The 14,323-nt window shown below is 43.7% G+C and overlaps 1 protein-coding gene across 1 annotated transcript in view; it reads left to right on the forward strand.

The window, feature by feature from the left end:
- LOC126215251 (juvenile hormone epoxide hydrolase 1-like) overlaps window positions 1-14,323 on the forward strand; it is a 99,014-nt gene that overhangs the window by 58,581 nt on the left and 26,110 nt on the right. The window contains exon 3 of the mRNA XM_049941924.1: window positions 11,027-11,571. Within this exon, the coding sequence (XP_049797881.1) occupies window positions 11,027-11,571 (545 nt within the window). The remainder of the gene's footprint in view (window positions 1-11,026; window positions 11,572-14,323) is intronic.

Below are 14,323 nucleotides of genomic sequence, written 5' to 3' on the forward strand. Positions count from 1 at the left end.
TTGTACCACTATTGAAATAATCCCTTCATATGAGACTGGCAATATACCGTATGACTTTCGGAAGAATTTCATCTGTAAGTGCGAGAATTATCGAATAATCAGATTAACAGCTCATGCATCCAAGTTGCTGACAAGAATAGTACACAGAAGAACAGAAAAGAAATTCAAGGATGTGTTAGATGATGATCAGTTTGGCTTTAGGAAAGGTAAAGACGCCTCAGAAGCAGTCGTGACGTTGCGGTTGGCAATGGAAGCAAGATTAAATAAAAATAGACACGTTCGTAGTATTTGTAGAACTGGAAAAAACTTTCGACAGTGTAAAATGGTGCAAGATGTTCCAAAATCCGAGAAAAGTAGGTGCAAGCGATAGAGAAAGATAGGTAACATGCAGTATGTATATGAACCAAGAGGGAACAATTTGAATGGAACACCAAGAACGGACTGTTCAGATTAAAAAGGGTGTAAGACTGTTCGATCTAAGGAGCAATGACAGAAATGGAAGAAAGGTTCATGAGTGGGATTAAAATTCAAGGTGAAAGGATATCAATGACAAACTTCGCTGAAGACATTGGTGTCCTTAGTGACACTTAGGAAGAGTTGCAGGATCTGATGAAGCCGGCCGAAGTGGCCGTGCGGTTCTAGGCGCTACCGTGTGACCGCTACGGTCGCAGGTTCAAATCCTGCCTCGGACATGGATGTGTGTGATGTCCTTAGATTAGTTAGGTTTAAGTAGTAGGGGACTGATGACCTCAGAAGTTAGGTCCCATAGTGCTCAGAGCCATTTGAACCATTTTTGATCTGAAATAAACAGTCTAATGAGTACAGAATATCGGCTGAGACTATATCGAAGAAAGACGGAGGCAATGGCAAGTAGCAGAAATGAGAACATCGAGAAACTTAACATCAAAATTGGTGATAACGAAGTAGGTAAAGTTAAGGAATTATTCTACTTAGGCAGCGAAATAACCCATGACGGACGGAGCAACGAGGCTAAAAGGGCATTCCAAGCCAAGAGAAGTCTACTAGTATCAAAGGTAGGCCTTAATTTGAGGAAGAAATTTATGATAATGTACGTATGGACTACAGCATTGTATGTTAGTGAAACACAGAGTGTGAGAAAATCGGAACGGAAGAGAATCGAAGCATCCGAGATGTGCTGCTCCAAAAAAAATGCTGAAAGTTAGGTGGACTGATAAAGTAAGGAATGTGATGATCCTCCGCAGAATTTGGGAGGAAAGGAACGTGTGGAAAACACTGACAAGAAGAAGCGACAGAGTGATAGGACATCTTTTAAGACATCAGGGAATGACTTTCATGATACTGGAGGAACCTGTAGGAGGTAAATACTGTAGAAGAAGACAGAGATTGGAATACATCCAGCAAGTAATTGAGGATGTAGGTTGCAAGTGCTAATTTGAGATGAAAAGATTGGCATAGGAGGAATTGATGGCGGGCCGCATCAGAATAGTCAAAACACTGATGAAAGAAAAAAAAAGCGAGGACAGACATTGCAGATGATTTAATGCTGCAGTATCTCAGTCTTCAGAGACATCGTTATAATCAACCTGAGAGACAGCTGAAACTTCCTTGGCTACCATGTCTACCAGTTTGTCTGTCAAAATCAGGTACAAATTTGGAAGTGGGCGAGGAATAAAATTAGTTGTTTTTAACAGGATGTGATATAGTGAACATCCTCCAGGTAGAATGATGGCTGTTGCACTAACTAAACATAAAACGTTTCCTTCCATAAGGACAGAAGCTGAAGTAATGAGTTAACATTTGAGACTTGAACGTGAGCCCCGTGCCTACTAGGAAGATATGCCGTCCTCTAGACCAACGTTCTAGCTAGCAGGAGACCTTGGTTCAAGTCCTGACCTTAGCACAAGTTTTAACTCATTATTTCAGCTTCTCTCCTTATCGCATTTGAAGCTCAGTACAGGTATGTCTCTAGGGAAGTGAAAGTCCATAGCATCAATAGATCACCTATGTCTGAGGTACAGGCGGGATTTCCCCATTATGAACGAAGTTGGGATGCTATTCCAATACTGGAGAGCTTCGGCGACACTAACTATTTAGGAAGGGAAAATTCGAGATGGACTGGGGTATGAATTGAAGTTTGTGTTAGGGAGGACGTAGGACTGGGGTAATCCGTGTGTTAGCCGCAATGCCAGCGTGGTGTAGTGATCAGCACATCTGACTTATAAGCAGGAGACTCACGTTCAAGCCCTGGTACTGGCACAAATTTTAATTCTTTATTTCAGCAGCCGGCCGCTGTGGTCTAGCGGTTCTAGGCGCTACAGTCTGGAACCGCGCGACCGCTACAGTCGCAGGTTCGATTCCTGCCTCGGGCATGGATGTGTGTGATGTCCTTAGGTTAGTTAGGTTTACGTAGTTCTAAGTTCTAGGGGATTGATGACCTCAGATGTTAAGTGCCATAGTGCTCAGAGCCAATTGAACCATTTGAATTTTATTTCAGCTTCTATCCGTGTCGAAGGTAAAGTTGAGACTCAATATGTCTCCAGCAAAATGTAATTCCATCATATCAAAAAGTCACGTTTGATAGCTGGACGTTTTGCACGCAGGGTGTTTGGAAAGTTGCTGTACAATTACAACATATGTTATAAGTGACGTCCGCAGGCGGCTGCACGAGTCTCAAGCGACTTAATATTGTAGGAAAACACTTTCTGCAGATCCGATAGTGATATGCTTTTTACGTACACAGTTATGCGCGGGTGAACGATTGCTGAACACTACATATTTCAAAATGGTTCAAATGGCTCTGAGCACTATGGGACTTAACATCTGAGATCATCAGTCCCCTAGACTTAGAACTACTTAAACCTAACTAACCTATGGACATCACAGACATCCATGCCCGAGGCAGGATTCGAACCTGCGACCGTAGCAGTCCCGCGGTTCTGGACTGAAGCGCCTAGAACCGCACGGCCACCGCGACCGGCCTTACATATTTCGCTGCTGGCCCAAAGAAGAATGTCTGGAGGTGTAAGGTGCGGCGAGCGAGAGGGGAATGGGTTTCGTTGAAGTGACACGTTCCCCAAAAAACTTTTCCACAAGATGCATCCTGTCGTGAGCTGTGTGTACAGTACGCTAGTTTGTTGAAACCATGAGCAGTTGATTTTATCTACCTCTACATCTACATCGATACTCCGCAAGCCACCGTACGATGCGTGGAGGAGGGTACTCTGTACCACTACTTGTCACTTCCTTTCCTGTTCCACTCGCAAACAGAACGACGGATAAACGAGTGTCTGTATGCCTCCGTATGAGCCCTAATTTCTCGTATCTTTACTTCGTGGTCCTTACGCGCGATGTTTGTTGGTGGCAGTAGAATCTTACGGCAGTCGCCCTCATATGCCGGCTCTCTATATTTTCTCAATAGTGTTTCTCGAAGAGAACGTCGCCTTCTCTCTAGCGATTCACATTTGAGTTCCCGAAGCATCTCCGTAACACTCGCGTGTTGTTCCAACCTACCGGTAAGAAATCTAGCAGCCCACTCATGAACTACTTCGATGTCTTCCTTCATTGCGACCTGGTACGGATCGCAAACACTCTAGCGGTACTCAAGAACAGGTCGCACCAACGTCCCACATGCGGTCTCCCTTTACAGGTGATCACTCTTTCAAAAATTTCTCCCAATAAAAAACCGAAACCTTAGTTTAGTAGCCTTACCTAGCACAGTCCCCACATGCTACCTTACGCCCAGCAACCTCATTAACTTTCATTTTTCCACATTTAAGACCATCTGCTATTCATCACACCAACTGGAGATTTTGTCCAAGTCGTCTTGTATCTTTCTGCAGTCACTCAACTTCGACATAATACCGTATCCCACAGCATCATCAGCAAACAACCGGAGATTACTGCCCACCCTGTCCACGAAATCAGTTATGTACATAGAGAACCACAACGGTCCCATCACACTTGCCTGGAGCACTCCTGACGATACCCTTGTCTCAGATGAACACTCGCCCTCGAGGAGAACATTCTGGGTTTTATTACTCAAGAAGTGTTCCAGCCACTCACAGATCCGCAAACGTATTGCATGTGCTCGTACCTTCGTTAACAGCCTGCATTGGGGCACCGCGTCAAACGCTCTCCGGAATCTACACTACTGGCCATTAAAATTGCTACACCAAGAAGAAATGCAGATGATAAAAGGGTATTCATTAGATAAATATATTATACTAGAGCTGACATGTTTATTACATTTTCAGGCAATTTGGGTGCATAGATCCTGAGAAATCAGTACCCAGAACAACCACCTCTGGCCGTAATAGCGGCCTCGATACGCCCGGGCATTGAGTCAGAGCTTGGATGGCGTGTACAGGTACAGTTAGTTGCACATGCAGCTTCAACACGACAGCACAGTTCACCGAGAGTAGTCACTGGCGAATTGTGTCGAGCCAGTTGCTCGGCCACCATTGACCAGACGTTTTAAATTGGTGAGAGATCTGGAGAATGTGCTGGCCAGGGCAGCAGTCGAACATTTTCTGTATTCAGAAAGGCCCGTACAGGACCTGCAACATGCGGTAGGGCATTATCCTGCTGAAATGTAGGGTTTCGCAGGGATCCAATGAAGGGCAGAGCCACGGGTCGTAACACATCTGAAATGTAACGTCCACGGTTCAAAGTGCCTTCAATTCGAACAAGAGGTGATCGAGACGTGTAACCAATGACACCCCATACCATCACGCCAGGTGATACGCCAGTATCACGCTTCCAATGTGCGTTCACCGCAATGTCGCCAAACACGGATGCGACCATCATGATGCTGTAAATAGAACCTGGATTCACCCAAAAAATGACGTTTTGCCATTCGTGCACCCAGGTTCGTCGTTGAGTACACCATCGCAGGCGCTCCTGTCTGTGATGCAGCGTCAAGGGTAACTGCAGCCACGGTCTCCGAGCTGCTAGCCCATGCTGCTGCAAACGTCATCGAACTGTTCTTGAAGATGGTTGTCGTCTTGAAACGTCCCCATCTGTTGACTCAGGGATCGAGACGTGGCTGCACGATCCCTGCGGAAAAGATGCCTGTTATCTCGACTGCTAGTGATACGAGGCCGTTGGGATCCAGCACGGCGTTCCGTATTACCCTTCTGAACCCACCGATTCCATATTCTGCTAACAGTCATTGGATCTCGACCAACGCGAGCAGCAATGTCGCGATACGATAAACCGCAATGGCGATTGGCTACAATCCGACTTTTATCGAAGTCGGAAGTCGTCCTTACACGGGGCATCACAACAGCGTTTCACCAGGCAACGCCGGTCAAGTGCTGTTTGTGTATGAGAAATCGGTTGGAAACTTTCGTCAGGTCAGCACGTTGTAGGTGTCGCCACCGGCGCCAAACTTGTGTGAATACTCTGAACAGCTAATCATTTGCATATCACAGCATCTTCTTCCTGTCGGTTAAATTTCGCGTCTGTAGCACATCTTCGTGGTGTAGCAATTTTAATGGTAAGTAGTGTAGAAATATGGAACCTGTCTGTTGCCCCATATCCATATTTCTGAGTATATCGTGTGAGAGAAGCGTAAGCTGATTCTCGTACCAGTCATGCTTTCCAAAACCTTTCTGATACGTGGACATAAGCTTCTGAGTCTCGAGAAAGTTTATGATATTCGAAATGAGAATATGTTCAAGGATTCTGCAGCAAGTAGAAATTTTGGATACTGGGCTGTAATTTTGCGAGCCCGTTCTTTTACCTTTGTTATATACTGGAGTCACCTGCGCTTTTTTCCAGTCGCCTGGGAGTCTGCGGTGGGCGAGAGATTCACAATAAATGCAAGCTGGATAAGAGGCCAGTGCCGTAGAGTACTCTTTGTAAAATCGTCCAGGGATTTTACTATCCGGACCTGGTGACTTATTTGCTTCTGTTTTTTCTCTATGCCAGTATGCTCATTTGTATGTCGTCCACACTGGAATCTGTCCGGTGGTCAAATGACGGTATGTTTGTACGAGTCTCCTGTGTGAACGATATTTTGAACGTTAAATTTAAAATTCAGCCTTCGTTTTTCTATCTTGAACTGCCATACCAGATTGGTCAACAAGGGACTGGATGGAAGCCTTAGACGAGCTTAGCGATTTTACGCACGGCCAGAATTTTCTCGGTTTCTCTGCCAGACCTTTTGCTAAGTTGTGACGGTGGTAGTAGCTGTATGCTTCGCTTGCAGATCTCTTCACACACACGCGAATCTTTACTAACCTTCGCTTGTCGTCATTTATGCGTTCTCTTTTGTACCGAGACAGCAACATTCTCTGCTTCCTCAGCATCCGCCGAGTTTCGTTATTAAACCGTCGGTCTTTCCTATTCTTTTTCCCCTTACTACTCATGTAACTCTCCAGACCACGATTTTCAATCTGCTTAAACTTTGCCCATAATTTCTCTACATCCATCTTACTAGAGTTGAGTGACGCCAATTCACCGTCTAAGTGAGATGTTAATAACGGCTTATCTGCTCTGTCTAGCAAAAACACTCTCGTAACCTTGTTGACTTGTCTTACTTTAGCTGTCCAATGAAATCGTTGATAATTAAACAATAACATTCGTTGTTCACGGTTTCTTCAAAAAATAAAGGTGCAGTAACTATTTTCAGCCACACTCCCAATTTTCTGATGATGCAAAAGCGTTTCAAGCACAGCATGACGTTACACTGTTCTTTTTTCCGTGTGTCAACATGACCAGGGAGGTGGAACCAGGTATCACCTGAATAGAAGCTGACAACAACAATATCAAATAAATGGTTCAAAATTTCTCTGTGCACTATGGGACTTAACATCTGAGGTCATCAGTCCTCTAGAATCTAGAACTTAGAACTACTTAAACCTAAGCTGAAGCGCCTAGAGCCGCTCGGTCACAACGGCCGGATCAACAATATCTATGGCAGCTAATCGCAATACACGATGTAAACTATTTGCGGTAATGCACTCACTTTTTGTGAATCCGTATCTTTTAATTCTTGCTCTGCTAGCACGTTATACGGCAACAGCTGCAGTGTTTGCCTACCCGCTTTATGCGCGGTTGTAAACCCGATATCATTTTCTTGTGCCAGCTTACATAATGAATATGCTGCCTAAAGCCACAAACATCCAACAACTTCTGTTCGTTTAGCTCAGGCGGTATTCCAGTTCATTCGGCATCTAACACTGAACTTGTCGCTCAAAATATCTCCGTAAGTCGACGAACCACTTTACGATGAGGCACAGCTATTTTCGGGAATTTTTCAATAATGCCTCCTGCACTAAATTCGGTTATTTATTGCCTTTTCTAAACACATGATCGACAAGAAAAACACGTTTCTCAGTTGAAAGCACCATAATTTTTTTTTAAAAAAAAGCTGAACAGCATTATGCATCTCATTCAATAGCTTTCAACTGAATCAAACAGTTAAAGAAATGATACGCAACACTGGAACGAGTTAAAGTTGTAACGACCCTCTGCGTATTGTTCCCCTGCTTCTAAATGCGTGAACCTTTGTCGTTTCTTGTTACGAGTGGCTGATCACACCTGCTGAACTACATGATCCTGGCTGCCATATTGTGGAACTGACAGCTCACCAAGATTAATAAAATTTACACTTCGAGAACTGTTTTTGATTAAACTGAACTCTTTTACAAATAATATCCACGTGTAAACCTCTCTGAATATTGTCAAAGCTGCCGTAATTCTTCTGGGGCCTTTAGTTGGGGCAGGGGGGAACGTTCTCTCGACATCGCAATTCACTCTTGCCTCAGCTATCGCTCTGATAACTGAAATCTACGACTAAAATACAGTGCTAGTATTTAAAAATGGGAAGGGATCCAGTACAAACAGACCTTCAGTATTTTTCTTTCATAAATAATTCTGCTTACAGTCCTGAAGAGACCAATTTTAAAAATGCTACTGTTTATTGAACTTGAAATTGTTAACGAATTTATCTTTGGCCAAATGCAACTTTAATTTTTAATATTAGAATGAAACTCCCAAGACATTTAGTGTCTTGTCTTTTAAAGAATAGTGTTTAAGAACCTTTGAAAATAAAAAAAGAGTTTACCTACTATTTTTATCATCATCTGATTGAATTTACTTTTATCTTGCGAAACTAAGCAAATTTAACTCAATGCTACTGCAACGTGACATATCGAATTTGCATTTCTCCATATTCTTATGTACAATTTCTACAAAAATTCTGAATTAACTTCAATGTCTTTCTTAGTGAACAACTAATATTTTTTGAAAGGATTTAACCCCTTCATGGTTGATGCAACACATATGTCCCAGTGAATCAATATATAGCTTTGAGCATTGGGATGTCTGTACCTCACATCCGTCTAGTTCTACCACGTAGAGAGATGCTTTGATGATTTTCTGGAATGTACTACAGACCATGGGGTAGATATGTAGAACATTGTGAGCAATGAAACAGAGTGGCGTGTGAAACTTCCTGGCAGATTAAAACTGTGTGCGGGCCGAGACTCGAACTCGGGACCTTTGCCTATCGCGGGCAAGTGCTCTACCAACTGAGCTACCCAAGCACGACTCACGCCCCGTCCTCACAGCTTTACTTCTGCCAGTACCTCGTCTCCTACCTTCCAAACTTCACAGAAGCTCTCCTGCGAACCTTGCAGAACTAGTACCCCTGGAAGAAAGGATATTGATGAGACATGGCTTAGCCACAGCCTGGGGGATGTTTCTAGAATGAAATTTCGAGTCTCGGTCCGGCACACAGTTTTAATCTTCCAGGAAGTTTCATATCAGAGCACACTCCGCTGTAGAGTGAAAATTTCACTCTAGAGTGGCGTGTGTTTGTAGGTGGTATAGTACGTTTGTTCCACGAAAATAAGATTGAATCACCATCTTCTTCATTCCAAGACTGTGTGAATTAACTGTTTTTTTAATATACATCATACACATTGTTTTGTATCATTACTACACACCTAAATAATTCTGTTGGTTTCCAGATAATTCGTTTGTGGTGGGGCGTATATGCCCCAGAAGACTTAATGTCAAAGCCATCGTCAGATTTGATTGCCAGGAGAGTAAATATGTTTTAGTAATGATTTGTTATACTTTCTTCCACAATGTCCATCCTGACAAAATCATAATAAATTTAAAAAAAAATTAATTCTGAAAATCCTAGGCTTACATGAAAACATCGATGTCGTTACGTTTGTAGCGTGTATGTGTCCCACTCCACTGATTTTCGTAAAAGGTCGGCATGAAATTTTTTTGGTAGTATAAGTGTGTTATTTATCACAGAGGAAGGGTGTTTTCGACCTTTTGTTTTTCAAATATAATCAAATTTTAACGGTGAAATGGTTAAGCAAGAGTTATTGTAAGGTATTATTAGAAGAATGTGACACAATAGACAATAAATTATACTATATTCTTTCCAAAAAAGCACTCACCACATTTTCTTCAAAATCTCACTTTTGGAGGAATCTAACACCAAAGACAATAAATTATGCCAAATTATTCCCAAAAAAGCAATCACCACATTTTCTTTCAGTTGCAGACTAAATTAATTAATTGCATTAATATCATTTATAGTATTAATGGAAACAATTAGAAATGTCATTCGACCAGGTACATTAGCAATACGACTAGCAGCAAATATAATTGCTGGATACTTATTATTGACCTTATTAGGAAATACAGGACCATCTATAGCAATAAATTTAATTCCATTGCTAATTATTGGACAAATACTCCTATTAATCCTAGAATACGCAGTAGCTATAATCCAAGCTTATGTTTCCTCAATTTTAAGAACTCTATATTCTAGGGAATATACTAAACTTATGTTAACAACTCACTCAAATCACCCATTCCCCTTAGTAGACTATAATAAAATGTCAATGGCCTGCGTTTTCAGATGCAGTGCAGTCGAGAGTGTGGTGAAAAAGCGCTTTCACAGTGTCTTCACTTCTCGTGCTATATAGATAGAGAAAGCACATCATACTGTCTGTATTTTGGAACCATTATTGATATAACGAAGGTGCAGTTCTTGGAGCACCTAAGTTTGCCTGGAAATATCTTGCATTCGTGGCCAGAGTCCTTTATGAAACTATTTTCGCTGTAACCACATTTGATTAGTGATTAATGTTGTCAGTTTACAGAACCAACTAACACTTTCTTTCCCACGTCACGTAGGGTCGGCGTTGCTTTTGTACTCTATCCATTGCCTCTTCCTTCTTCCATCCTTTCTCCCTTACGTTCCCGGATATCTTATCCTTCCACCTCATCTTCGGTCTTCCTCTCCTACTCGCTCCTTCAATCTTTGTATCTTCAAATCTGTTTCCGATATACTCTTCCCTTTTCCTCTGCAAGTGCCCGTACCACCTTAGTCTGCTGTCCCCATGGGTCCCACTTTCACAGCTCCTCTAACAAATTCATTTCTAATCCTGTCCTTCCTTGTTACCCCACACATCCACCTCAGCATCCTCATTTCCGCCACTTCCATCTTCCTTTCCTGCGCTAATGTGATTGGCCATTTCTCTGCCCCCTATATCATAGCAGGCCTTACCACCGACTTGTACACTTTCCCTTTCAACCCAGTGCTCACCTTCTTGTCACACAACACTCCACTCATTTTCCTCCAGTTGTTCCAACCGCAGTTTATTCGGTGTTGTATCTCGCTTTCCATTCCTGTATGTACGACCCCATGTATTTAAATTTGCTGACCGATTTCAGCTCATCACCCTGGATCTTGCAGGACCTCATCTGCACATCCTTCAGTGCTAAATATTCTGACTTTGTCCTGCTGATTTTCATCCCTCTTTCTTCTAGTGCCTTCCTCAAATCCTCCAGCTTTTCCTCAAGTCTGTCGATGCTCTGCTAAGACCTTGACTCTAATTTTTTTTATTTAACTAGGGCGACTTGACTCAAAAAATTACGACGTGTGTAACGAGTGTCAGTCACCGAACAACATTTTAGATTGATCTTAAGATGGCCGAGTAATTAGTAAAGAAAATTTGCGATCTTGACGTAGGATTTTTTTTATCCACACGATTTTTTTCTGACGCAGGTTATACAAGACTTGCACGAAAGGCTGAAATCCACGCCGAAGTTGACGCCGCCGTTGGAAGGGGTCGGCTTCGAGTACGGCTTCAACTCCGAGTACCTGCAGGAGTTGGTGAAGTTCTGGCGGACGCAGTACGACTGGAGGGAGCGCGAGAAGTTCCTGAACCAGTTCCCTCAGTTCAAGACGACGGTGAGCGGCCTGGAGCTGCACTTCATCCACGCGAAGCCGGCCGAGGTCCCTCAGGGCACAGTGGTGGTGCCGCTGCTGCTGCTGCACGGCTGGCCAGGGTCAGTCAGGGAGTTCTACTCGCTGCTGCCGCTGCTCACCACACCCAGGAAGGGCGAGGGATTCGTCTTCGAGGTGGTGGCCCCTTCCCTGCCTGGTTACGGCTTCTCGCAGGGCGCGGCCAAACCCGGGCTCGCCTGCGTCCAGATAGCGGCCGTCATGAAGAAGCTCATGCAGCGACTGGGTCACAGCAAGTTCTACGTCCAGGGTGGAGACTGGGGCTCCGGCATCGGGACCGCCTTTGCGCAGTACTTTCCCAGCTGGTGAGCAGTTTCTCAGTCCGTCTGTAGTTGTGCAGTACGTCCACAGAGTCCCCATACCCGTAGGCGAGAACAGTATTTCGTACAGAGGATAGTCAAAATAATGTGTAAAAGCGGTGGCTCGTTCCTTTCAGGTTACTATTCCCTGCCGTAGGGGCTGTGATTTTTGATATTTTGTCTAAACCACGCTCTGTGACCAAAATGGTACTGGAACAGAGGATGACAGACTAAAGGCCGAAATACTAAATGTCTTTTTCCAAAGCTGTTTCACAGAGGAAGACTGCACTGTAGTTCCTTCTCTAGACTGTCGCACAGATGACAAAATGGTATATATCGAAATAGACGACAGAGGTATAGAGAAACAATTAAAATCGCTCAAAAGAGGAAAGGCCGCTGGACCTGATGGGATACCAGTTCGATTTTACACAGAGTACGCGAAGCAACTTGCCCCCCTTCCTGCAGCGGCGTACCGTAGGTCTCTAGAAGAGCGTAGCGTTCCAAAGGATTGGAAAAGGGCACAGGTCATCCCCGTTTTCAAGAAGGGACGTCGAACCGATGTGCAGAACTATACACCTATATCTCTAACGTCGATCAGGTGTAGAATTTTGGAACACGTATTATGTTCGAGTATAATGACTTTTCTGGAGACTAGGAATCTACTCTGTAGGAATCAGAATGGGTATCGAAAAAGACGGTCGTGCGAAACCCAGCTCGCGCTATTCGTCCACGAGACTCAGAGGGCCATTGACACGGGTTCACAGGTAGATGCTGTGTTTCTTGGCTTCCGCAAGGCGTTCGATACAGTTCCCCACAGTTGTTTAATGAACAAAGTAAGCGCATATGGACTCTCAGACCAATTGTGTGATTGGATTGAAGAGTTCCTAGATAACAGAACGCAGCATGTCATTCTCAATGGAGAGAAGTCTTCCGAAGTAAGAGTGATTTCAGGTGTGCCGCAGGGGAGTGTCGTAGGACCGTTGTTATTCACAATATACATAAATGACCTTGTGGACGACATCGGAAGTTCACTGAGGCTTTTTGCGGATGATGTGGTATATCGAGAGGTTGTAACATTGGAAAATTGTACTAAAATGCAGGAGGAGCTGCAGCGAATTGACGCATGGTGCAGGGAATGGCAATTGAATCTCAATGTAGACAAGTGTAATGTGCTGCGAATACATAGAAAGATAGATCCCTTATCATTTAGCTACAATATAGGAGGTCAGAAACTGGAACCAGTTAATTCCATAAATTATCTGGGAGTACGCATTAGGAGTGATTTAAAATGGAATGATCATATAAAGTTGATCGCTAGTAAAGCAGATGCCAGACTGAGATTCATTGAAAGAATCCTAAGGAAATGCAATCCGAAAACAAAGGAAGTAGGTTACAGTACGCTTGTTCGACCATTGCTTGACTACTGCTCAGCAGTGTGGGATCCGTACCAGATAGGGTTGATAGAAGAGATAGAGAAGATCCAACGGAGAGCAGCGCGCTTCGTTACAGGATCATTTAGTAATCGCGAAAGCGTTACGGAGATGATAGATAAACTCCAGTGGAAGACTCTGCAGGAGAGACGCTTAGTAGCTCGGTACGGGCTTTTGTTGAAGTTTCGAGAACATACCTTCACCGAATAGTCAAGCAGTATATTGCTTCCCTCCTAAGTATATCTCGCGAAGAGACCATGAGGATAAAACCAGAGAGATTAGAACCCACACAGAGGCATACCGACAATCCTTCTCTCCACGAACAATACGAGACTGGAATAGAAGGGAGAACCGATAGAGGTACTCAAGGTACCCTCCGCCACACACAGTCGGTGGCTTGCGGAGTATGGATGTAGAGGTAGATGTAGAACCAGCAAAGTAAAACAGAGGCCACTACTTTATTTATTTATTTATTTTTTTATTTATCTATTGATAAGTAATCAGCATGGTTTCAGAAAACATCGTTCTTGTGCAACGCAGCTAGCTCTTTATTCGTACGAACTAATGGCAGCTGTCGACAGAGGATCTCAAGTTGATTCCGTATTTCTGGATTTCCGGAAAGCTTTTGACACCGTTCCTCACAAGTGACTTCTAATCGAGCTGCGGGCCTATGGGGTATCGTCTCAGTTGTGCGACTGGATTCGTGATTTCTTGTCAGGAAGGTCGCAGTTCGTAGCAATAGACGGCAAATCATCGAGTAAAACTGGAGTGATATCAGGTGTTCCCCAGGGAAGCGTCCTGGGACCTCTGCTGTTCCTGATCTATATAAACGACCTGGGTGACAATCTGAGCAGTTCTCTTAGGTTGTTCGCAGATGATGCTGTAATTTACCGTCTAGTAAGGTCATCCGAAGACCAGTATCAGTTGCAAAGCGATTTAGAAAAGATTGCTGTATGGTGTGGCAGGTGGCAGTTGACGCTAAATAACGAAAAGTGTGAGGCGATCCACATGAGTTCCAAAAGAAATCCGTTGGAATTCGATTTCTCGATAAATAGTACAATTCTCAAGGCTGTCAATTCAACTAAGTACCTGGGTGTTAAAATTACGAACAACTTCAGTTGGAAAGACCACATAGATAATATTGTGGGGAAGGCAAGCCACAGGTTGCGTTTCATTGGCAGGACACTTAGAAGATGCAGCAAGTCCACTAAAGAGACAGCTTACACTACACTCGTTCGTCCTCTGTTAGAATATTGCTGCGCGGTGTGGGATCCTTACCAAGTGGGATTGACGGAGGACGTCGAAAGGGTGCAAAAAAGGGCAGCTCG

This window comes from Schistocerca nitens, chromosome 12 (assembly GCF_023898315.1).
Source record: "Schistocerca nitens isolate TAMUIC-IGC-003100 chromosome 12, iqSchNite1.1, whole genome shotgun sequence".
NCBI classification, from domain to species: Eukaryota; Metazoa; Arthropoda; class Insecta; order Orthoptera; family Acrididae; genus Schistocerca; species Schistocerca nitens.